General features: G+C 41.1%; 1 protein-coding gene and 1 non-coding gene across 4 annotated transcripts in view; both read left to right on the top strand.

Annotated features, from left to right (window-relative positions):
- Nucleotides 1-325: 325 nt before the first annotated feature.
- Nucleotides 326-26,566, top strand: part of BFAR (bifunctional apoptosis regulator) — a 31,523-nt gene continuing 5,282 nt past the window's right edge. The window contains exons 1-7 of one of the 3 annotated variants that reach the window (XM_016196228.2): nt 326-495; nt 13,280-13,611; nt 15,454-15,658; nt 16,352-16,521; nt 19,169-19,313; nt 23,592-23,765; nt 25,216-25,418. In XM_016196228.2, coding sequence (XP_016051714.1) covers nt 13,352-13,611; nt 15,454-15,658; nt 16,352-16,521; nt 19,169-19,313; nt 23,592-23,765; nt 25,216-25,418 — 1,157 coding nt within the window. In that variant the 5' untranslated portion in view covers nt 326-495; nt 13,280-13,351. Of the gene's footprint in view, nt 496-4,922; nt 5,022-13,279; nt 13,612-15,453; nt 15,659-16,351; nt 16,522-19,168; nt 19,314-23,591; nt 23,766-25,215; nt 25,419-26,566 lie in introns of those variants that run through there. The other 2 variants (XM_016196226.2, XM_016196227.2) reach the window with 2 other exon arrangements.
- On the top strand, nt 22,372-22,504 carry LOC148093543 (U11 spliceosomal RNA). Its single transcript, XR_015714313.1, has one exon. It is a non-coding gene; the product is annotated as a U11 spliceosomal RNA (small nuclear RNA).

The raw sequence follows: 26,566 nt of genomic DNA, 5'->3' as shown, positions 1-26,566 counted from the left end.
TCCAATTCTTCTTAATACTGTAAATGGAAGTTTAGCGGTAGTCCTCTGACTTTTTGCATAAATATGTGAAGGCAAAAAAAAACACACAAAAAAACTCACTATGGAAAGTACAGTGCGGACTTGCAATATTGTTTTAATATCTCGGTAAATCTATGACTCAGAAATAGCCGCCAGGGAGGAAGGGATACAGCAAGAACCTCAAGCTCAGAGCTACGCTCGGGTCGCTCGGGTCCCTGAGGAGGAAGGGGCGGGACCCACGGTGCTACGCATGCGTGCGGCTTCTTGGCCGGGGAGTGGCCGCTCTAGGCAGTGGGGAGGTCGCGGGGTTGAGGGGGCTGGGAAACAAGTGCGACCTCTCCTCTATGGTCCGGAGCCCGGGGCACCTTCCTTGGCAGTCTTAGATTACTTCCGGAAGTGAAGCTGCCACCTCCTCCTCGACTTCCGCGGGGTCCAGGCCGGGTTGGCTGCCGGGTGGGCCCCAGGATGAGCGCAGTGGTAAGCAGTCGCGCGGCGGATGATAGTGAGGGGCGACCTGGGCTCGATTTGGGGGCGGGGTGTGGAGGACAGGCGTGAGGTTCGAGATCCGAGGAGGCGCGTGGGGCTTTCCTTATCCAGGCCCGGGTCCTGAGCAACCGCAGTCCTGGCCTCGAGACGCGAGCCCCTGCTTGGCCAACTTCCCCATCCCTTCCCTAGAGCCCTACATCGGCACGGCGAGTCGCTGGGCCTCGCCTGTGTCCCCTCGAGGGTCAGCGTCAGCCTACCGCTCCAGGATTTCCCCAGGGCGAGAGGGAGGGGGCGTCGCTTCCACACACCTTGTAGGGGGACGACGAGCGCCCATCCCCGAGGAGCACCAGCCTCAGCCTGCGACAGTGCGTTCAGAATTGATCAGGCTCCTGAGAAATGCCAGGCTGGGCTTCAGATCTAATTGGCGAGGCACTATCTGCTACAAAACGGAACGATTGCTCCCGTTTTAAAGAAGGATAACGGACGCGCAGAAAGGCGAAAGTGAAACCGCACAGTCACATTGGGGATAGGCTAGAACCAGCTCTGGGATTCCGAGTTTACGGGCAGAAATCTGAACTTGTGCAAAGGGAATTTTCTTTAAAAAATAAAACGGCAAATGAGAGTCAGGCTGTGGGTCTAACTGGGAGTCTTTGGCAGGGCAAGAGGCTACCCTCTCAGTGCCCTAGGCGGCTGCCCTCCTACTTTGGTGGAGAGAAGCGAGCCCAGAGGCTGCCGTGTCCTCAAATGTCGCCAATGGGTCTCCCCGCGGAACCCCATTGGTTGGTCCATTGGGGGGTGGCCTTTATGTCACGCTTTGGAAGGCCAATAGGGAGGAGGTTTACTCTCCCCTCCACCCCCCCAGGCACACCCCGGAGTGAATTGTTTGGTTTTGTTTTGTTATGGTTGTTTTATAAACAAACATTTAGGGTGTATGATGCACTCTGCATTTCCTGTCTATCTTCATAAACTTGATTAAAAAACTGCTTCTCCAGGGCAGTTCTTTTTTCTTTCTTTTTTTTAAGCTCAGTGCTTGCAGGCACTACTTACATAGTTGGCACTCAGTAAATACAGCTATTAATTATTTTAATAATACCTATCAACCATAGAGTAAACTCTTTTTGAGTATCTATGGTTAGAAGTTATCACTTAAACCTCCTTCAGAGTAGATATTATTATCCTGAACTTATAAATGGGAAATAAATGTGACCTGCTTTGGAACCCAGGTATCTCTCATTCTGAAGACTACTGACTCAACTATACCAGCTTCTCCAGGGAAATTATAATCTATGAGATGAGGAAACATGCACAAATAAAAGTTATGCTAATGCACACAGGCAGGAAGGATTAATTTGGGTGTGGGGGGCAGTTAGTCATTAGAGAGGTTCAAATGAAAGTTAATTTGGGTCTTGTCAGCTGGACAGTTTTGACCCAGAGATGGTTTGGAGCTGTGTTACAGATGGAGGGAACAGAGTGATACGGAAAAGTGAGCAAGAAGCGGGAATTAATATGTGAGACTAGAGTATGAATAGGTGAATAATAGGGAATAGTCACAATAATAATAAATTGCACTGTGTTCCAGGCACTCTTTTCAGTGCTGTGGACATTTTAATTCCTTTCATCAACAACCCTATCAGGAAGATACTATAAAGATCTCCATTTTATAGATGAGGAAACAGGAACAAAGGTTAAGTGATTTGCCTGAGGTCACACAACTAATAATTGGTGGAACTTGAACTCAGTCATTCTGGCTCTAGAATTTGTGCTTTTACTTTAAAAGTTGTGGCCTAGGTTAGAGCATCAGCGCGCAGACTGAAGGGTCTCAGGTTCAATTGTGGCCAAAGGCACGTACCCCAATTACAGGCTCAATCCCTAGCCCCAGTCGGGCAGATTGCGGGATGCAACCAGTTTATGTGTCTCTCTCACATCAATGTTTCTCTCTCTCCCTCTCTCCCCCTTCCGCTCTCTCTGAAAAGCAATGGAAAAAATATCCTCAGGTGAGGATTAAAAAAAAAAAAAACAGTTGTGTTGGTTGATAGCAGGCCATAGAGATGCTTAAATGACAAGCTTACAACTATAGGTTTTAATTTCTCATAGTTGGGAAGGTCTTGAGCAAAGGAAGGGCTTGATCAGAATTGTGTTCCAGAAGGATGGTTTGGGCAGTGGTGAGAGAAGGGACTGGAGAGAAGGGCAAATGAGATTAGTAGTGTTACCAAGCTTTGTTTTGTTCACACCTTACCCATACGTTGTCTGAAACATATATTTAGGGCATATAACTGTTTATTTGTACAGGCATACCTCAGAAATACTGCAGGTTAGGTTTTGGTTCAAGGCCACATCAATAAAGCTAGTATCACAGTAAAGGAAGTTGTAATCTTTTTGCTAGTGGAGGGTCCTGCCTTCAATCTGTATAAACACAACATCTTTGAAGTGCAAAAATCGAAGCACAATTTAAAGTGAGATGTGCTGCCTGGCTGGGCGTAGCTTAGCAGTTGAGCATTGACCTAGGATCCAGGAGATCACAGTTAAATTCCAGGTCAGGGCACATGCCTGGGTTGTGGGCTCAATTCCCAGTCGGGGGCTTGCAGGAGGCAGCCAATCAATGACGACTCTCTCATCATTGTTGTTTCTATCTCTCTCTGTCCCTCTCTCTTCCTCTCTCTGAAATCAATAAAGATATATTTTAAAAAATAAATAAAAAATAAATAAAATGAGATGTGCCTAAATGGAACAAGCTGTCTAGTTCCCAAACTTCATGTGCATAACAGTATCCTGAGGGGCTTATTTAACATGCACGTTCCTGGACCTCTCTCCCAGATACCTTTGGTGATACCTTCTTTCCAACTATCACCAAACTTCCCAGGTGATTCTGATGGAGGCTCTAAGAAATTACTGTGATAGGGAGTCAAATTTTTGTTGATTTGATTTTCATTTACTAGGAATGAAAATCTAGAGCCTAGCTTTGTGCCAGCAACTCTCAGGTATGATGATAGAATTTTATGGGTTGATTTCTGACCTCAGGGAGCTCAGGATTTGGTCGGAGAGGCAAAGACTACTCAGATAGTAACGTGCAAAAAGTATAAGAGCAAAGTAAACCTGAAAAGGATATGTCCCTTTATAATGTGTGAATCATAATAGAATCGTTTAAAAAACAACATTAAGGTATGGTTTACTGGTACCTACCAGTAGCTTTAGATGACTTTCTGAATTATTAGATATCTACATCATTTAATATAGGATAGGTCATTGAATATATGCCACGAAAGAGGACAGTCTCTAGAGAGAGCCAGGACACCCTTCTCAGTGTGCTCTCTTGCCCAACACCACTCACTGGCAGTAAATCACAAGGCCTCAAAGTTCAGGCAGCAAGTCAACATCCAGTGAGCTAGCTACCTTTGTCCTAGTGATTTCTAACCTCGTCCAGAAAGAAAGTCTGTCTGTTTGGAGTTGGTAAAACACGAGGTTTTGTACGGTAAGAGCCTGGAAATGCTTCTTATATTAATGAAAGCCAGTTTTTGCCACCTGCCAGAAGTGCATGTAAGTCTCTTTTATTGCCATTGCTGACCTTTGCCTTGCTTACATTTGGGCACACATTTTTTATTTCGTAGTCACTAGAAATGCGTGGTCACTCTTTGAACATTTACTAATGTCTATAGCATTCTGCCAGTGGTTATAGTGGTATCCCCAAAGGTGGACTTGGGGTGTTCCCAGCCACCCTCACCCCTATTTCTTTTTTTCTTTTTTTAAGAATTTTTTTATTGATTTTTAGAGGGAGAGGAAGGGAGGGGGAGAGAGACAGAAACGTTAATGTGAGAACAAAACATCAATTGTCTGCCTCCTGCACACCCCTGACCTGGGACCAAGCCCACAACCGGGACATGTGCCCTGGCCGGGAATCAAACAGGCAACCTTTCGGTGCATAGGACAACACCCAACCAACTGACCCAGACCAGGGCCTCACCCCTGTTTCTGTTGTGAATGTTTCTGCTTCTTTATCTCATGGAACAGCATACTCACCTTAGCAGTCACACGTGGGAGTTCATATTTTCAAAATGCAGTGTTGTTAGATTCTAGTTTGTTTTCTCTAGTTTGGATTTCTCAGCTTTTCAGTAGCAGCTCTGTGACGTGGCCTAGATGATAAAGGAGTGTATCAGTCCTTTGTACTGGTTATTGTTATTGATTACATTATTAATGTAGTGTTGTGAGGACAGACTTTAAGTCAGACCAGGATTTGGAACTCCATTTTCTCATCTGTAAAATGGAGATGATAGTAATAATTATCCCATAGGATTGTTACGCCTTTCGCATTATAAGGGCTCAGTAAATATTAGCAATTGGCAATATTCTCTTTTGTCAGGTAATATGTAATGAGATGAAATGGTCTAATTAGAGGCCCATATGAAGCCAAAATCTTTTTATTCTTGTAGTGAACATCTTTGCTAAGACATGACTGAGATCATAATTGTCAGGCTGGAATCCCTATAATGTTGCCCTTCAAAGGATTATTCCTAAAATATCAGGTATGTACTATAGTCACAGTAAGCATCTTGTTGAATGAAGAGGTAGAACCATAATTATATACCACTGAACAAAGCAGTTTAAAGATTATTATCTCTAAGAGTTAACAATCATTACATAATGAATCTTTATAAGTTTAGGTGTAGAAATTCTTAAACTCAGAATTAATGCATTCTTCTTTGATAAACTCAATAAAAATGATTGTATTAATTGACTTTAAGTGTTAGTTGGGTGACTAAATCAAACAGGTAACAGCATAGGAACCATGAGATAGTAGCCCTCTGGATAAATCCATAGATAAGTACTTGACCGGGTCAGAGAACTTTGCTTCCAAGGGAGGAACTTGGCTAAGTTAATTCCAAGTTCCTTACTTACATAGAATTAATTATTGGGAGATTGTTTTGTGTCTCAGCCCCCCCCCCCTTTTTTTGTCATTTAGGTATTTCTTTGGAAAAACATAAGGGTTATGGTGATAGATATCTTGGCATTGCCCAAGTCATTGGAGACTGTGATAATTGTTTCCTATCAATTAGACCAAAAGACCAAACCCATGAACATTTTAGAAAAGGTTAACTATACAGTTTGTTCATATATGTGTATTTATTAGAGGCACCTCTCACCAACACCAGAGAGCTGTAACTGGGCAGCCCCCTGAGTCATCCAGAGAGGGCTGTCCCCAGCCTCTATCCTTGTCTTTTCATATAAATGAAGTTATACAAGAGACCTTGATTGCATTGTGTTTTAGCCAATATTATTAAAGTAATTAAAGCATGCACCTTTATTTAAAAAGCAAAGCAATGCCCAGCCGGGCGTGGCTCAGGGGTTGAGCGTCAACCTGGGATCCAGGCAATCAGGGTTCGATTCCCGGTCAGGGCACATGCCTGGGCTGCGGGCTTGATCAATGTCTCTCTCATCATTGATGCTTCTATCTCTCTCTCCCTCTCCTTTCCTCTCTCTGAAATCAATAACGATATATTTATAAAAAAAATAAAAATAAAAAGCAAAGCAAGCAAATCTATATACCTGGTTTATGAAGTGCATAGGGCTCTCAGCTAATTTGAAGAGCAAGTTGGGTTGGGGCCCAAGGTGTTATAAACCCTCCTGTCAATAGGTCTCAAAATTCCTCTGCTGAATATTTTGGTATACATTAATTCTCAAGGTCCGTTTTTACTTTGTTGTGGCCTTCCCAGAATTCATGAGAAGCACCTGGCAATTTTACCTTTCCAAGCCTTGAGACTGCTGGCTTCTCTGCTTAGAGTGTAAAACTGCCCTTTTTTTCCTTTCCCCTTCCCTCCTCTTCTGCATTCTCTCCCTAGAGAGGCTTTTAACCATTTGCTCTCAAGTGTCCTTGGCTCAGGAAGATAATGGCTTGTTATTTACAAGCTGGCTGCAGATTGCCCACACTGTTTGGCCTTGTTTGAACTTTCCTGTCTCAGTTTCCCCATTCCACTTGCTCTGGAATTTTCCTAGCCCTTTACTGCCCTGTAACATATTCATGCCATATTTAACATATTAATGCTTTCTAAGATTGTATACCATTTGTCGACACTGAAATTTTAAAGATGGTGTGTTTTCAGGAAGTAATATGTCTCCAGATGTTTTAAAAGTTAACGTTGGTGAGCTGTTGGAATGAGTTGTTGATTACATGGCATGGGCACCAGAACAACAACTTTAGGGATTCCTCGCTTGAATGGGTTGGGAAGTGTCACCCAGCTAGAATATGATATGGAAGAAGGGACCACATTTAATAAACACTTCCTAAGTGACAAAGCTAATATGTGTCATTCTCTTAATGCTCATGACAGCCCTGTGAGGTGGGCAGTAGTAACCCCATTCCTTGCATATGCTAACGTGAGACTTGAAGAGAATGGGCTATGTCTGCATGGTCTGGAGGTCCCTAAGTATGGAACAGGGTCTCAGAACCTGTCTTCGGATTTTAAAACTGAGGTGCATCATACCATCTCTCAGAATCAGGAAGTAAATAATACCTCCAAAAATAAAAATAAGTGTCTTTAACAGCCTTGTACAAAACACTTGATTCATAGATGAGCCCACAAACTCTCACTCCATTTACTTTGACATAGGATATGATGACAGTAAAGCCAACTTAGAATTTTTTATTTAATCCCTGCCCTCAGGTTCATCCAGCCCTTTCTCACATAGAATCTGCTGAGCAGGGTTATCTAGCCTCTGAATCTAAAGCAGAATAGAAGCAGTAATTTTAAAAATTGTTGAAGACCTCATAGGCCTTCGACAAGAACCTGACAGCAAATCAAGTGACAGGGAAACTATAGGCTGACAGGATTCCAAAAGGTTACTAGCCTAACCGTTTAATCTGAAAACATCATATACTCATCAATAGACTCTGAAGGCATCACTTTATGGGACAGAGCATGAAAATTCAGTTATCCCCAGGGGTCAGGCAAGTAACAGAAATGAGGCAAACAGGTGACTGAGGACTGAGGCAAACTGAAGCCCAGCCTGCCCTGTCTGAAGGGGCCAGCAGAGTCACCCAGCTTGAGAGAGTTCCTGTCATACAAAATGGGAGCCCTGTGTTGCCAGATTTTCTGAATTTTTTCAATAGAAGCCAGGAATCTGGATTTTTATGTGAAATATTTTTTAAAATACTGGCACCCAGTTCAAAAGAAAAAGAATCGGAAGAGGAAAGAAAGAGAGAAAGAGAAAGACTATGTGAAAGAAAGCCTGCTTACAGGTGGATGTTGCCACAGTGGGGTGTGGTTGCCAGTGCTGTGACTGTTCAGGTCAGAGAGGATGGATGCTTACCAGGATAATGCTGCATCACTGTAGAGAGGCTCACCTGGGCTCCTTATAATCACTCTAGGAAGTAGAGGGGTGTAGTAGATTAGAAAGCCTTTATCCTAGTGGGTAAACATGAGTTCTTAACTTTATTTGGGTCTTGGTCCCTTTGAGAGACTTAATAAAAACTTTAGATTTCCTTCAGGAAACTGATCATGTTACATGCTCATATGCAGAAACTTAAGCTTGGCATGTAATTTCAGAATATGCGTAGAACTACTGAAGCGCCTCTACAGACATCAGTTGAAGGCTGCACTTTTTGTCAGAAACTACAGCTCTTCAGAGTGACTCAGTCCCTCGAGGTTTTGCTGTACTGTTCAATTCTGCTGTGTTCAACCTATGGGTTTATTTATTTACTTATTTTTAAACATGTTTTTATTGATTTCAGAGAGAGGAGGAGAGAGGGACAGAGAAAGATAGAAACATCAATGATGAGAGAGTCATTGATCGGCTGCCTCCTGCGTGCCCCCAACTGGGGATCGAGCCATGCTTGTCGGGCAACCTATGGGTTTAAACTTGTCTCTGCAGTTTGGCAGACTTTTCCAAACTCAGGCATTCTTCCCATTAGTTTTGAACTAGGTAATTAACACTTATAATTTCATGTGATGACTAAACATAAACCAAAGTGTATCCATTTGAATGGGGCACTAGGGTTGGGAATGGATTGACTCTCCTTGCCCCAATCCTCCCCAGTCCCCCCAGTCCTCCCTAAGGGCTTTGAGACAAGGGGGAAAGACCAGGAGGCTACGGGAATGTTCTAGCACGTGCTTGCTTGTGAAGGAGCTCAGAAAGAGCCAGGAACCTCACAGCTCCAACCTGCTGATGAATGTGCCAAGAACAGCTATAAACATCCTCTGGAACACTGAGCCTTCTCCTCAAAGAGACCTTTACTCACTGCCAGTGAAGGAGGGTGTGTTTACCCAAGTCAGAACACCACAGCTGGGAACTTTAGTGTCTGAGCTCCATTTTCTCACTGAAGAGGCATTTTTGTCCTTTAAAAGTACTGCTTTTTTTTAATGGAAATAACCCAAATACATACAGGTAGAAATAACAGAAAAGTTCAACTGAATTTGGTTGAGATGTGTATTCTTTCTGTTAGCTTTCACGTTTTGAATTTAGGGTAAAATGAAACTAGCCAAATTCCTAAGACATAATCAAAGTCCATGCAGTTTTTAGTTTGTTGAAGACAATTATAAAACAGAGTTAGTGGCCACCTCAGTTTTTCAAAATATGACTTAAAATACACATTTGAGCCCCACTGGATGTGGCTCATCGGTTGAGCATCAACCTAGGATCCAGGAGATCATGGTTCGATTCCCGGTCAGGGCACATGCCCGGGTTGTGGGCTCGATCCCCAGTCAGGGGCGTGCAGGAGGCAGCCAATCAGTGACTCTCATCATTGATGTTTCTATCTCTCTCTCTTTTCCTTCCTCTCTCTGAAATCAATAAAAATATATATATTTTAAAAAACACATTTGGTAGCAGTGGGTGATTTGTTTTCTCTCATGAAAAACAAACTTTCGGATCTGGTTAGCTAGGAACTACTGGTGCATTCTAGTTTTAAAAGGCTAATTTGTGAGAAATTAACTTCAATATATGATATCATTTCTCTACAAATGACTAAAATCCACATACTTCGCCTCATTCTTAGCTCCCAACTTCTGTGTGTGTCTCCAGTTGCTTACTAGACAGTTGTACATCACCTCAAACTCAACTTTTCTAAAATTCAACTAACCTTTCTAAGGTTGTCCCAGTTTGTTTACAGTGACCCACTTCTGTCAGATGTACTGTTCTTCCCCAGTTCTAAAACCTAGCCAGCATCTTGGATCTTTCTCTCTAGACACCAAAGCCCATAAATTATTATTTTTAGAAATGCTATTATTCTTTTTTTAATATTTATTGATTTTAAAGAGGAATAGAGAGAGAGAGAAACGACAGTTTGTTGTTCCACTTATTCATGCATTCACCGGTTGCCTCTTGTATGTGCCCTGACCTGAGACTGAACCTGCAACCTTGTTGTATCTGGACAACACTCTGAGCCCATAAATTATTTTCTTTAAAACTTTTGGATAGCTTGATCCCTTTCTTTTACCACTTCCATTTCTTTGTCATTTTCATTTTTGTCACCTTAGTTTTAGCTCTTGTCCCAGCCTAGCCCTCTTCCCTGATGAGAGTTATCATCCTAAAGCACAGTAGTGCTGATCTCATTGCCTCTGAAACCTTTCTTTGTGTGATCCCATTGGCCCACCTGTCATTAACCAGGCAAGTAAGACCCTGTATCAAACCTGTATCTCCTATGTCACTCACTGCTCCCCACGTCAGGCCCATCTTTTCTAACCCCTTGCCCAACCCTCACTGGAAGTCTTGTGTCTTTCCTTTGACACTAAATCCAGATGTGATCATGAATGTACCTAAAGGGCCTGCCCAGTGTCCAAGCTCAGATGTTCAGTAAATAGCAGTGTTTCAGTTACTTCCTCAGGTAATACTGTCCACATAGTAGTTTAATAACTATTAACCAAATAAAGGGACTACTCAAAATTATTTCTTTTTCTAGAAACCTATATATAAGATCTCTTACTTCCTTAGCAATTTGAAGAGACTGCCCAGAGTAAAGCACTTAGAAATTGTTTTAAATGTTCCTAAACATACAGGTAATGAGCAAATGTGTTTATCAGAAATAATTTAGAACGTGTCATTAAGAACATTTATTTAGACTCTTTCTTCCAAGAAGAACTGTTTTTAATGGGCCTATACAAAAAGGTTGTTCCCCTCTTTATTACCACCTGTTATGAATAACAATTACTTTAAATATATATTTAAATTAACACCAAGTTTGAAATTTAGTTCTGTTTATTCTCTGAGTTAAAAATCTCCCATTGGTGTTAGGCCAATACTTTATTGTATTTTCCTTTTTTTTTTTTTTAAATTGTTGAAAGTATTACAAATGTCCCCTTTTTTCCATTGATCCCCTCCCCTCAGGCCTTCACCACATTATTTGTCCATGGGTTATGCATGCATGTATGCATATAAGTTCTTAGGTCAATCTCTCCCCACCCACCCCCGCCTCCCCTCTGAGATTCATCAGTCTGTCCCATGCTTCTAGGTCTCTGAATCTATTTTGTTCATTAGATACCACATGTGAGTAAGATCATGTGGTACTTATGTTTCTCTGACTGGCTTATTTCACTTAACATAATACTCTCCAGGTCCCACCATGCTGTCTCAAAGGGTAAGGGATCCTTCATTTTTATAGCTGCCTAGTATTTCATGGTGTAAATTTCTGAGAAGATGCTTTATATGTTTCTTTTATATATATATGTCTTTATTGATTTCAAGGAGAGGATGGGAGAGGGAGAAAGAGAGAAACATCAATGACAAGAGAGAGTCATTGATCGGCTACCTTATGCACATCCCCCGCTGGGGACAGAGCTGACAACCCAGGCATGTGCCCTGACCAGGAATCAAACCTCCATCTCCTAGATCGTAGGTTGATGCTCAACAGCTGAGCCACACTGGCCAGGCTTGATATGATTTCAGTCTTCTTGAATTTATGTAGAGACTTGTTTTGTGTTCTTACGTGGTCTATCCTTGAGAATGTTCCATGTGGACTTGAGGAGAATGCATATTCTGCAGCTCTCATTGTATTTTCTTCTAGTCTTTGTTTATACATTTGCTTATTTAAAATACTCTGTTATCATGCTCTATGTAAAAATTTTCACCCTATAGCCCGGCTGGGTGTGGCTCAGCAGTTGAGCGTTGACCTGGGATCCAGGCAGTCAGGGTTCAATTCCCGGTCGGGGCACATGCCCGGATTGTGGGCTCGATCAATGAATCTCTCATCATTGATGTTTCTATCTCTCTCTCTCTCCCTTTCCTTTCCTCTCTCTGGAATCAATAAAGATATACTTTAAAAAAAAAAAAGTAATAAAATTCTCTTACTACTGCATTTGAAAATCAGGTAAATTGTCATATGCCAGGCTCTCTACTAGGCATTATACTTGCATTCTTTTATTTCATTCTTAAAACCTCCCAATGGATACCTGAAACAAATATAATATTCATGTCAGTTGTAACTGAAAATTAATTTTTAAAAAAAGTGAAAAGTAATTTTTTTTTAAAAGATTGATTCAGTGATACAGAGTGGCCCATAGTCTAAGGTTTATATGGACTCTTCTGCTCTTCAAGTGGTCATAAAAATTCTTGGAACCTTAAAAAAAAAATAACACACCTCCTGATGGGGTAAATACTATTACCACCCCCATTTATACATGAGAAAGCTGAGACTCAAAGAAGTCCAGACCACACTGCTGGTGAAGGGCAGGGGAGGGGTAAGAACCCAGGCAGCCTAGTCCTGGGACCTGTGTTCTTAACCACTGTGCCTGCAAAGCACGAACAGAGCTCTTCTCTGTGTGACTAGTGTGGGTGACGGAGAGTGATTTACTTATTTTCCTTTCACAGTAGCAACATTGAGAAATCACCTGCTAATGCCTGCACTGTGATAATACCAGGAACAGTATAAATAATTTCTTCAGCCCCTGTTTACGCCACACACCATCCTAGCCACTTTACTCTCACTGTCTCTAATCCTCATAGGAAGTCTTGAAGGTTTTGTACTATTACCATCATTTCACAGTTGAGAAAAAGGCTCAGGGAGCTCATGTAACTTATGCACAGTCACAGAGCTAGTGAGTTGGAGAGTTGAGATTCTAACTCTGCTATTCTCCATCATACTGCCTCTTAATAAAAAAATCTCCCAAGACCGAGCTGAGAATGAGAATAGTCCTTTGCCATTTGCATATTAGTGATATTAGCATATTTCTCTGGCACCAAATTGGCTGGAACCAGAGGGCATGATTTGCATGTTTGGGTTGATTTGGGGGAAAGGGTAATATTGAGCCATGGGGAGTTGATCTGGCACAGGGCACCTCAAAAACAAGGCTTCACTCACTTCCTGGAACTGCTCCTGTGGGAGCCTCTGAAATCAAATGTTTATGAAATATGAAATTACCTAATGGAAAGGCAGACTTGTTTGGATAAAATATGTTATTTACATGAAATACATCTGTTACTGCCAACTCCAAACATTTTCCTGGGCTAACAAGCTTGTTTACTTAAAATCACACCCACTGAAAGGATTTTAATTGAGAAAACTGAGGCCAGAGAAATTAACATTTTCAGAAGAAGTTAGTGAAAGAGTAGGATATAGAATTCTCCACACCATCTCCCAGGTCTATTAAATTTTCCACTACACTATTTTGCTTTACCTGTTTTTCAAAAGTAAGACAAATAGGCCAGAAAGAAATTCAGTACTGTTTATCTGGTTTTTAAAATGTGAATTTTTAGAAGTCATATTTGTCACATTTAAAAATTAGCTTTAATTGAATGGCAGTAATCTCAAATACCTACTAAACTGTTTGTCCTATTTCTGCTGTCTCTTTTCTAGATTTAATGATGCTTTGCTGCACTTTTCTAAGTCTGAAATTTTCTATGCCTGTGGATCTCAGAATTTGCTGAGATGGAGTCTCAGCAAAATGACCTGAACACGATGACCCTTGAGAAAGATGACACTCCCAAGAGCACCAGCCCTCAGATTTCTGTCAGTGAATTTTCTTGCCACTGCTGTTATGACATCCTGATTAACCCCACCACCTTGAACTGTGGACACAGCTTCTGCCGACACTGCCTAGCTTTATGGTGGACCTCTTCGAAGAAAACAGAGTGTCCAGAATGCAGAGAAAAATGGGAAGGTTTCCCCAAAGTCAATATTCTCCTCAGGTATGCTCAGTCCATATTGGTAGCACATGTGGCTTGCTGGATATGGTTTCTCTTTTCTTTTTAAAATATATCTTTATTGATTTCAGAGAGAGGAAGGGAGAGGGAGAGAAAGAGATAGAAACGTCAATGATGAGAGAGAGTTATTAATCAGCCACCTCCTTCACACCTCCCACCGGGGATCGAGCCCACAACCTGGGCATGTGCCCTGACTGGAGAATCGAACCACGATCTCCTGGATCATAGGTCAATGCTCAACCACTGAGCCACGCTGGCTGGGCAGATGTGGTTTCTCTTAGTGGTACAGCCATGTTTGAAAAGGTGAGAGGCACAGAGCTCACCTCTACCATAGTCATTCTGGATCTGCTGGAATGTGAATGAGGGAGCTCAAGGACCTGAAAATCCAGACTCTCTTCCTCATATGTGACTCTGATTTCTTTATTATTTACTATAAATAACAGAAATTCTGGTTATCAGACCATTGCTTGTAATCCTTTGCCATATAATACTTTCTATTGATTTATATTCACTAAGAATACCGTAGGTCTAATGAGGAAAATTGTATAACTGTACAATTCTGAATAACAGGTATGCTGCTGATTTTCATGGTCTTTGACTAAACCCTGTGCCAGCTATCACATTAACTGGGGTAGGTTCTCATGCATAGATAGCATCACACAACAAATGGCAAGACCTTTCAGATAGCAGGCTTTTCCATTCATAATGTTTGTAATGTTTAAAGTTCTGTGGGAATATTGCTTATTATGAGGTCTTTGAGACTAAATTCCTTGTCACTTCTTCTGTTGTCTTCTTGGTATCAAGAAGTTCCCCAAAAGAGTACCCCAAAGTTCCATGAAAACATTAACCCAACATTCTCTTTTTCACAGGAGATATATTTACAAACACTTTGCTTTTACCTGTTTGCCTTGTTTTACCTGAAGGTTAATCTTAAATTGAAGGAGGGTTCTCTGATTCTGTGTAATTGAAAATGAGAAGAACCCTACAGTATGGTGTGATGGTTGATCTTTTCTCTTACTATTCAACTTCACTTTTTTTTCCTTTTTACAAATTAATTTTTTTAATTGATTTGAGAGAGGGGGAGAGAGAGAAACATTGATTTGTTGTTCCACTTATCTATGCATTCACTGATTGATTGTATGTGCCCTGACCAAGTATAGAACCCTTGACCTTGGTGTATCAGGACAATGCTCTAGCCACCTGAGCTACCCAGCCAGGGCACAAATTAATTTTTAATTACCTAAGCAATATATATATACACACACACACATTCATTTGTTTAGTCTTTTTACAATATTAGAGCATTACTGATAAAGCTAAAGATCCCTTTGACCCCTCCCGATCTTATAATCCTTTCTTCCTTTGTCTCAGAGTAACTTCAGTTATGACTTAGTTGTGATTTCTTTCAGATTTTATTTATTTATTATTTTTTTAATGTATCTTTTATTGATATCAAAGAGAGGAAGAGAAAGAGAGAGAGAGAGAGAGAGAGAGAGAGAGAGAAACATCAATGATGAGAGTGTCCTTGATTGGCTGCCTCCTGCACACCCCTGACTGGCTATCAAGCCCCCAACCCAGGCATGTGCCCTGACCAGGAATCGAACTTTGATCTCCTGGATCCTAGGTCGATGCTTAACCACTGAGCCATGCCCAACCGGGCTTCTTTCAGATTTAAAAAAATATTTTATGTATATATGTGCCAGTAGGAAATGCAAACATTTTCTCATATCAGTGGTATTGTATCTGTATAGTTCTAAAGTTTAAACATTTCAAGTATATTTAGTAAAACAACTTTCTTGTGATTTTTTTTTTTCCTGTTCTCTGCAGGGATGCCATTGAAAAATTATTTCCTGATGCCATTAGAATGAGATTTGAAGACATTCAGCAGAATAATGACATAGTCCAGAGTCTTGCAGCCTTTCAGAAATACGGGAATGATCAAATTCCTTTAGCTCCCAACACAGGCCGAGTGAATCAGCAAAGAGGAGGGGGATTCTTTTCAGGAGTGCTCACAGCTTTAACTGGTGTGGCAGTAAGTTTATTACTTTTTCTCTCTATCCCCCACCCTCCCACAATTTCTACTGAAGTCAGTTCTGTTGAAATACACCTAAATGATTGATGACTGGTTGCTTGTGGTAATTCATTGCATACATTGAAATCTGCTGGGTTGTATGATTTTGGGGGGATGTTGCTTACTCAAGTAGACAACATAATAGTCAGAGCCCAGTAAATGTTAGCTTTCTCTCATTTCATTTTTCTCCCATTTTACAGATGAGAAAGTAGGTGATAGAACTAGAATTTGAGGCCATGTCTGCCTTGATGATAGAGTCTTGAGCACAGCACTTTACTATCTTCCAATGTAAAGACTATTTCCTTTAAGTTCCATGCTACAGAAATCTAAATGTTACAAATTTTTCAATAGAAAAGGCATATGAGTTAGTCCTGTTGACCAGGTTGATGGGGTCATGGGTGCAGTGTTCCCAGGTGCCCTGTGATGAGTCCTGCTCTTGTCTCTGTTCCCTCACAGCAGAACAGTGTGCACAGTTGAGCCTGCCGAGTTGTGCTCCCCTGTTCTCTGGCAGTGGCGTTGCCCTGCTTCTATGTATAGACTTGGCACCATTCCCTTCAAGCTCAGCCTCTTCCCTTCCCTGCCCCACATTCACATATTTAGAAACTAGCATCTCTGACTTTTCTGTGTCTTGAAATCCCTGTCGCTTTTCCCCAGGTGGTCCTGCTCGTGTATCACTGGAGCAGCAGGGAATCTGAGCATGACCTCCTGGTCCACAAGGCTGTGGCCAAATGGACAGCGGAAGAAGTTGTCCTCTGGCTGGAGCAGCTGGGCCCTTGGGCCTCTCTCTACAGAGACAGGTTTTTATCCGAAAGAGTAAATGGAAGGTGAGGAGCAAAATCTTTGACACTTCACTGGCATTTTTAGAAACAGCTATATTGAGGTGTAATTTACATACCAGAAAATTTACCACTTAAAGTGTACAATCAGTGGTTTTTAATGTATTCGCAGATATGTGCAGCCATCACCACAATCTAGTTTTAGAACATTTTCATCGCCCCCCAAAAGAAAGCTTTTACCCTTTAGCAGTCAATCCTTGTTTTTCCCCACTCTGCTCCATGCACCACCATTCTACTTTCTGTCCCTGTGGATTTGTCTGTTCAGAGTATTTCATATAAATGGAAATCATACCATATGTGGCCTTTTGTGTCTGGCTTTTTCACTTAGCATCACGTCATCAGGGTTCACCCAAGTTGTAACATGTGCTACTTCATTCTTTTTTGTGCCTGAATAATACTCTTGTTTTGTGGCTATACCACATTTTATCTATTCTTCAGTTGATGGACATTTGGGTTGATTCCAGTTTGTGTATTATGAATGATGTTGCTGTGATCATGTGTGTACAAGTTTTTGTGTGGGCATGTACTTCAGTACTCTCTTGGAGTGGAATTGCTGGGTCATGTGGTAACTCTATGTTTAACTTTTTGAGGAATTGCCAAACTGTTTTCCAAAGTAGCCATACCATTTTATGTTGCTGACATTTTAATTTGTTGCTCCCTGATTATAAAAGTAACATGTTTATTATTTATTTGAAAATAATAACATAGAACTAAAGGATATTCAGAATGAAATACCCTTGGAATCCTACTCTTCAGAGAATACCACTGTTACCTACCTGGATACATTTCCAGATTTTTTAAAATGTATATACAGACATAACACATTGCAATGTGTATTACTTATTTAAACTGAAAATACAGTTGTACTAAGCAGACCTGTGTCTGTATGTGTCTGTGTGTACATATTTATGTATATGTACATGTAGGCACATATGTGTGCATATGTATGTATGTGTATATGCTAGAGTCTACTTAATTGATCCCTACCAAAACACATTTGGGTTATTTCCTTTTCTAGACAGTTTCACACAACACTGTATAGGAAGTACCTGAAGAAACTCATTAGTATGAAGAACTCACCAGTCGCTGGGCTCTAAGGAGGCCTGCTTCTGTCAACAAACCCCTGCCCCTTCCAGAGCACTGTCCGTCTTTATTGGGGTCCCTCCCTTCCTTGGAGGAACAGTGTAAGGAAGTTACTTAGAACACTACGCAGTGCCAGGAGTAGCTGCTTGTTTCAGACTTGGAGTCCACTCACTGTCAGGTTGCCTGACTGTCCTACCTCCACCCCAGTCACTTTACCCACCTGAACTGAGCTTTCTGACTCTCCTTTGTGGAAACAGAATGCACCCACTGTAATCGTCTGATGTTTTTTGTAAAAATTAGTGTGCCCCCTCCCCAGCCCACAATTGTGGTTTTTTAAAAAAAAATTCTCTACCTAGTTAATACAACATGTCTTCGCATAATTTTGTTTCTTCTGGAGGATAGATTCCTAAAACTGGAATTGCTAAATCAAAGGGAGTAAACCTTTACCACTTAAATAAATATCACCAAATTAATAAATATTACCCACAAAAGGGCATCAGTGTACATTCCTCCAACAGTGGTTGTAGTGGACTCATCTGCTAGTGCACAGGGATGTTTTTACAACAAATCACTGTGGAGGTGGATATGTGTTTTCTGATGAAAGAGAACAGGTTAGAGATCTGCAATTATTTTTATTAAATCACTATCCCAAAACTACTTATAATGCCATAAGGTTTTATTGGCTTTCTTTCCAACTTTTTTCCTGTACACACACACATACTTTATTTATTCAGAATTTTTTAAATCCTCACTTAAGGATATGTTTTTATTGATTATTATTTTTTATTTTTAAATATGTTTTTATTGATTTCAGAGAGAGGAAGGGAAAGGGGGAGAGAGAGAGAAACATCAATGATGAGAGAGTCATTGATTGGCTGCCTCCTGCATGCCCCGTACTGGAGATCAAGCCTGCAACCCGGGTTTGTGCCCTGACTAGGAATCGAACCATGACCTCCTGGTACATAGGTCAATGCTCAACTACTGAGCCACACAGGCTGCACTTACTGATTTTGGGGCGGGGAGAAACATCGATGTGAGAGAGAAACATTGATCCCCACCTGGGGATCAAACACACAGCCTGGGCATGTGCCCTGACTGGGAATTAAACTTGCAGCCCTTTGGTGCACACGACAACGTTCCAACCAACTGAGCCACACCAGCCAGGGCTACACACACACTTTAAAAAGCAGAGTAATGTGAGAGGTCAAAGTGCATAGCTGAAAGATCAAAGGTTAGGAGCAAAGCAGACCTGGGTGTGCCTTGGGTAGGTCACTTTATTTCTCTAAGACAGTTTTTTCATCCACGAATTGGGCATAAGGCCACCTACCCTACAGAATTGTCAAATGGATCAGTGATGATTTATGAAAGTATTTTCGGAAAGTCACTGGCAAATAGTAAACAGTCAATTGTTTGCTGTCATTAATAGTACTTCATATATTAAGTGTCTTACCTCTAGGCTAAAGTATTTGTTTTGATAAAATGAAACTCTGTGGAAAGTTTGCTTCCAGTACACAACCTCAAAATAATTCTCCTGTTCCTTTCCCCATCACAGATTGCTTTTAACCTTGACAGAGGAAGAATTTTCAAGAGTGCCATACACCATAGAAAACAGCAGCCACAGGAGAGCCATCCTCATGGAATTGGAGCGTGTCAAAGCACTGGGCGTGAAGCCCCCCCAAAATCTCTGGGAATATAAGGTGAACTCTTTACTTTTTTTAATTGAAAAAAAGTATAGGGAACAACATAGCAATCACTTGCATGCCCACTGCTTAAGAAAACATCACAGGCACGATTGAAGCCCCTGCCTCCTCACGCTCTCTGGAGGTCCCACACTCCTGCAGCATGCTGCACATCCTTCCTGGGCATGTTTTCCTTCTTGTATTATGGGTATGCATCTGCAAGCACTAGGAGCAAGCATTGTTCTATAGGTTTTTGAGGGGGTTTCAAATATGTTTTTATTGATTTTTAGAGAGAGAGGAAGGGAGTGAGAGAAATAGAAACATTGATATGAGAAAAACATCATCAATCAGCTGCCTCCTACACAGCCCTACTGGGGATCGAGCCCGCAACCCAGGCATGTGCCCTGACTGGGAATCAAACCATGATCACTTTGTTCCTAGGTCAAAGCTCAACCACTTAGCTACATCCGGCTGGGCTAGGTTTTTAACCTTAACCCAAGAGGCATGAACTGAGCATGTCCTTCTGCAAGTAGTGTTTCTCTCTGTGGCTCCAGTGCATTCCTTTTCTCTTGTGTGCAGTATTCTATTGCACAAGTTTGTGACAGTTTATGCATTTTCCTGTTGATGAACATGAGATTGTTTCCATTTCTGCATTAACTATATGTTTATGTGGTGTTAACATTCCATGGGTGTGTGGGGGGGAATTAATGAAAAAATGTCTTTTAAAGGGCTCCTTATGGGGTAGTAATAAAAAAGTTGGGAAACACTGCTTTAGAATGAACTACTCCCATATATGTCTATGTTTCACCTAAGTTAGGACACAAAGATATTTTTAGAAGTTAGATTTTTCAAAACTATTAGTATGAAAAATTTCAAACATACACAAAAGCAGTATACAAAACTGCCATCCATACCAGCGATAGCAAATCAGGGCCATGTTTATTTCAGTAATACCCCCACCTACCCCCAGCTTGATTATTTTGAAAATCTGAGATACCTTATTTGTCAAAGTTAAATATTTCACTGTAAATCTCTAAAAAATAAAGACTTTTTAAAAAAAGAAAACAGACTCATAGAGAATAGACTGACAGCTGTCAGAGGGAAGGAAGTTGTGGGCTGGGTCAAAAAAGTGAAGGGATTAAGCAAAACAAAACTCATAGATACAGACAACAGTATGGTGATGACCAGAGGGAAAGGGGTTTGAGGTGGGTGGAAGAAGGTATGTGGGGATGAATGGTGAGGGAAGAAGGGGACTTGACTTGGGGAGGTGAACACACAATACAATATACAGATGATGTTACATAATTGTACGCCTGAAACCTGTATAATTTTATTAACATTATCACTCCAATAAATTCAATTTAAAAAATTTAATAAAACCAGATGAAGCATGAAAAAAATAAAAATAAACTAAAATGCCACCATTGTACCAGCACTCCCAAATAATTCTCTATCAAATAATTGGTAAGTGTTCAAATATCCCGCATCTTTTTTGTTTTTGTTTTTCCAGTTGATTTCTTCCAACCTGGGTCCAAACAAGGTCCACTTCTGGTGGTTTTGTTTCCTAAGGCCCTTAGTCTATAGGCCCTCTTCCCTCTTTTTGTTATCCTGCCTGCGTGGACTTGTTGAAGAAGCCAGATCATTTGTCCTATAGTTTTCCCACATCTTGAATTTTACTGATTGTCTCTGTGTTGTCACCTAACAGGTCCCTTTGTCCCCTACATATGCTGCACTCTAGGAGTTAGATCTAGAGGCTTGCTCTGGTTTCGGGTTGGTATTTTAGCAAGATTTTTTCATAGGTGGTGGTGTTTTCTTCCATCAAGAGACTCATAATGTTCAATTGTCTCTTTTTCTGATGGTTGCAGCCACTGTGATCATTGATTGTTTAGATTTGTTAGTTCATTGGGGGTTGCAAAATGGAGAGATTGTAATGCTCTCGTGCCTTCTTTTTTTTTTTAATCCTCACCTGAGGATATGTTTTTATTGATATTTTTTAGAGAGAGGGGAAGGGAAAGAGAGAGAGAGAGGCACTGGTGTGAGAGAAACATCACTGTGAGAGAAACATGAATAGGTTGCCCCCTGCACTCACCCTGACCATCATCCTGGGCATGTGCCCTGACCCGGAATCGAACCCACAACTTTTTGGGTTATGGGACGATGCTCCAACCAACTGAGCCACCTGGCCAGAGCTCATTTTTCTTCATTTGTTAGCTGAAATACATCTAAAGGGGGAGGAGGGTGTCCCTCAACAACCATTTTGATTTCCCCTAAGAACAGTTTGTACCCGAAAGCCAAGTTTAAGTACTTGCTGCTTTCCCTTTATTTACCAGTTTCAGGAGGATGATTTGCTCCCTGTTATCCTCCAAAGGTGACCAATTTCTAACGGAAGGTTCTAACATTCGTGATGTGTGTGAATACATTTCAGTAGTTATTCTAATAGATGCTCAAATTGTTCCATCTTTTTTTAGTAGGATCTCCTCAAATTATTTTCTGAGTCTACTTTTTAAATTGAACTTTTGCATTAAAGAATAATGTGCTTGCTAGTGAACCCTTTTAATATGACTTCATTAGTCTTTAAGCCTTTCCTTTCTCACTGACAAGATGTTCAAGTTACTCTCATACTTTTCTGTCCTCTGGAATCATTTCACAAGTTGGACCTTTTAAAAATAATCTTTTACTATAGAAAACTTCAGGTATATACAAAAATCGAGGGTAGAGTGTATCGGTACGCAGCTTCTATGACTATTGACTTATGGGCATTCTAATATCACTCCTCCCCCTTCACACCCTCCCCACACCCACAATCCTGAGATTTGATTAAAGCATAACCAAATATTATATTATCCCACCCATAAATACTTTAGTATGAATCTCTAAAGAGAAGGGCTCTTCTTAAATGTAATCATTATCATGCTAAAAACAATTTAATAGTAAGCTATTAATAGCATCAAATCAGTTAAATGTTTTAAGTGTTACTGAGCTATAGTTAACATACACATATTTAAAGTGTACAATTTGATAAGTTTTGATGTATGTACACACCTATGAAATCACCACAATCAAGATAGTGAAGCTAAAAAAGGGCTTCTGTCATGAGTGCACACGTAGAGCAGCTTGCTTGCTCTGCATGCAGAACTGACATCAAGAGATTTCAGGAGCATAATTTTTTGGTTCTTGGGCAGCTGGTGATCATAGGTCCTGGTGCCCACAAAAAAAGAAAAAAAGATAGTGAAGCTACCTATCACTCCTAAGTTTCCTCCTGCCTCTTTGTAAGCCCTCCTTCTCACTCCTCCCCATTCTAAAAAGTAGTGTCTCACTGGTTTAATTTGCCTTTTTCTAAGGACCAGTGATATTGAGCATTTTTGAATATGCTTATTTGCCACCCTTATATTTTCTTTGGTGACATGTCCACTCATGTATTTTGCCCATTTTATTTGATTCTTAGTAGCATCAAGTAAGTTGAATTAGTTTACAGTTACATTTATAATCAGAAAAAATATGAATACACATTTAATGTAGCAAAGTTTACAAAAGTTAAGGAAAATAAATTGCAATAATCCCACCTGAGATTCAAACATGATTAACATTGCATTTTGCTCTGTTTTCTTCTAGACGATTTTCTGTGCAGTTTAAACAGTCCATTTGTTTGTGTATTTATTCCACAAATGCTTATTGACATCTGGTGTGACCCAGGTATTCCCCTAGGAAAAGGACCTCAGCCCTGAACAAGGCCTTACTTTCATGGTGCTGACACTGTTGAGATCGGATTGCTACACATCTTTGAATCTTTTTTTCACCTAACATTTTGTCATGAGCATTATCCAAAACTTCTCATATTCATTTTTCAGTGGTTAAATATCTACTGTAACTTCATTACTTAGGTCACAGATTTTACTTTTTCTCTCTCATACACAATGCAACACCAGGCATTTTGTGCATAAGACCTTCTGTACTTCAGATTATGTTTAAGTAGTGCCCACTAATAGATTGGTTAAATTAGACATTTTTAAGACTGATACATTTTGCAAGATTGTTTTCTAAAATGGTTGTGTTCTACTAGTAGTGCCTCGGAGTATGCTTCTCACCCCGTTCCCCTCCCTAGCTGTGGAGAGAGATTGGATCTTTATATAATGTAGCCCAGAGATTACTTAGCCTCTTCTTGCCATTCATTCATTCGTTGTTTATGCAAACCACACAAAAAAGGCTGATGGCAAAGGGCGTGAGGTTGCGGAGGGAGCATAGGTGGGAGCTGGCTGTCATAGTTGTAATGTGGCCTTGCGCCCACTTCACCTGCAGGCTGTGAACCCGGGCAGGTCCCTGTTCCTGCTGTATGCCCTCAGGAGTTCCCCCAGACTCGGTCTGCTGTACCTCTACCTGTTTGACTACACAGACACCTTCCTACCCTTCATCCACACCATCTGCCCTCTGCAAGAAGACAACTCCGGGGAGGACATCATCGCCAAGCTTCTGGTAGGTCTGCAGAGTGCCTTGAATGAGATTAGTCTACCATTTCTCAGTGTGGTATGGAACTGGAGCCTGTCATGGAAGAGCAAACAACACCCACTTTTATTTGGATTTTTGTAAGGAGACCCCCTACCTAAGAAAAGAAAGAAGGAACGTTTCCAATCCAAGAAGCCTATTTTAGTTCCTACATTGCATAGCAAGGAGGGCTGCCCTCTAGACTTGAAATAATTAGGTGGGGGGGGACAGCATTTCTTTTGTTATAAAAGAAGATAGGCTAGGTCTGAATTGCCTGAAGGTTAGATTTATAGGTCTGCCAGCTTGGTAATCTGTGTCTCAATAGGATCCCCAAAGGATGATTACTTGTCTTACCACAAGGCAAGGGTATCTGTTCTGTTGGCCTCGGAACAGTAGTAAGCCATCATCCAGCTCACTGATGGGAGTCCTCTTGTCACCTGAGATGGTTACCCACCATGGGTCTTGTTTCTTCAGTTTGACCCATGGATCCTTCAGAATTATTAGACCCCATTGACCAAGGGTGATTTCTCATGTCTAGTTCGTCATTTGAGGGTACATTGTCCTTTGCATCGCTGCTCTTCAGGCAGTCCCTCTGATTTGTTTATATCAAAAGTCACATGGATATAGGAATTGTCATATATGACCCACATCCATAAATGTTGAAATACAATTCCTAAATCTCCTAATAGCCTTTTTTTAACATTTTAGTCAATTACCTGCCTAATTGACTTCAACCTTGGATGTAGTTTAAAGCCTGCTGATGAGCCCCTTTGTACAATGTTTTTCTAAATACCACTTTCCAGCTGTTACCTACCCTTGCTGGACTGGGAGCACAGAGACCCACCTGACCTTTCCATTTTAACAAGGCCCAACAACCCCCGTCCGCTCATCAGGCTCGCTTGTCTCTTGGAATACTCAGTAACTGCTCCATTGTGCACAGTCTTGCTGAACTTCCATTAGCTTCTAGATGCCTATGAGCTGTTTAAATACTTTTGATAATTATCTGATAATATCTGTAATTAAAGTTTTTATTTTCCCAAAAGCTATTTTCAAGGTTTGTGTTTAATTTTTCCATGAGCTGTTATCATTTTACCACAGCTAAGTTGTTGAATTTAGGAAACTGAGCTACATATGAAGTGATGAAGAAATTTAAAAATTATTCATTTCGATTCATTTCAATCCCATATTTTGTAATTCATGCTTAGATTTTTATTTCTGAACTTCCACAATTATGTAACAAGCATCTCAGTTCAACCTCTTTGGTAACATTTAGCCAATGTAAGAAAATTTCAAGGTGAGTTGATGGAAATTTCATTTGAGATTGTGTGTGTATGTTTTAATAAATGTAAAATTCCCTGGGAGAACCACAATATTTTGTGTAAAAGTCAATCCTCATAATTTTTTGTGTCCATTTTGACTTGTTTGTGTGTTATTGTTAAAGGATCTTAGAGAGCCCACATGGAAGCAGTGGAGAGAATTCCTTGTCAAATACTCCTTCCTCCCGTACCAGCTGATCGCCGAGTTTGCCTGGGACTGGCTGGAGGTCCATTATTGGACGTCGCGGTTTCTCATCGTCAACGCCATGTTACTCTCGGTTCTGGAGTTATTCTCCTTTTGGAGGATCTGGTCAAGAAGTGAACTGAAGTGAGTGTTTTCTGTTGGAGATGGTGGGGCAGCAGAGCCTGGGAAGAGTATCTTTGAAGTATTACTCAGGCACGAAGACTCCTGTGCTCTGGTTTCAAAACACCAACTTAAGCAGCAAATAGGAAAAATTACCTTGTGTTTGGGGGAGTGGGGAGGTTTTCATGGTGCCCATTGTTGAAGTGCTTCTCCATGATCTTATCCCCACGTAATCTACTGTGTGATTCCTGGGGGTGGAAGGGGTACATGAAGGATTTTAATAGAGAATAAACCAGTGGGAAAATGGGTTACTTTATGGCAAATAGCATTGTGATAGAGAATAGAGATCTGACTAGGAATCCCGTGGCATGAGTTCTAGTCCTGCTCTGTCACCAGCCGGAACAGTAATAACTTCTCTGGATTTATGCATAAAATGAGAGTTGGACTAGACAGTCACTGAATTAAGACTCCTGGTTGCAAGTGACAGAAACCAACCTAAATTGGCTTTCCTAAAAAGGGAAATGCCCAGTTTAGGCTTCGTACGTGGCTGGACCCAGAGACAGACCCAAATGCTATCGTCAGGACTGACTGTTGCAGCTCTTCTTCTTGCAGCTCTTCTTCTTGCAGCTCTCCCTTTCCTGTGTGGTTCAGCCTCAGGCAGCTCTCTTCATGTGGGGGCCTTCATTCACTCCAGACATAGATCTGAGCAGCTTAGCAACCTTTGTGGAAGGAGAGTACTTCTTTCCCTATAGTACCTATGAAAGTCTCAGGGCTCACGTGCCTTTGCTCTGATTGGCCCAGCCTGGGTCACATGCTCACCCGAACCCATCACTTAGTACAGGGGTATGCGGAGTTCTTGTCCAGGCTCAAGGCATGCACTCATCCCCCCAACCAGGGGCTGGCTTCAGCTCTACCCAGACCACATGGAAAAGAATAGGGGAGGGAGGCACCCTAAAGGAAAACTTAGAAGGTATTTCCAGAAGAAAGGGTGGCTGCTTGGCAGGCAGAAGTAACACATCACCACACCAGTACCCTTGAAGTCTGCAACATCCTATAACTCAAAAGGTTCTTGGCTTCAATCAGGAGCAACCTTATAAATATTTCTGAGAACCTGACAGGAATCTCCCTCATTTGTTTCAATTCAGTAAACTCATTTCTTTGTGCACAGTTAA

Source organism: Miniopterus natalensis, chromosome 3, assembly GCF_054644295.1.
Source record: "Miniopterus natalensis isolate mMinNat1 chromosome 3, mMinNat1.hap1, whole genome shotgun sequence".
NCBI classification, from domain to species: domain Eukaryota; kingdom Metazoa; phylum Chordata; class Mammalia; order Chiroptera; family Miniopteridae; genus Miniopterus; species Miniopterus natalensis.
Note: the sequence above shows the minus strand (reverse complement) of the source record. Positions and strands in the feature narration are given on the sequence as shown.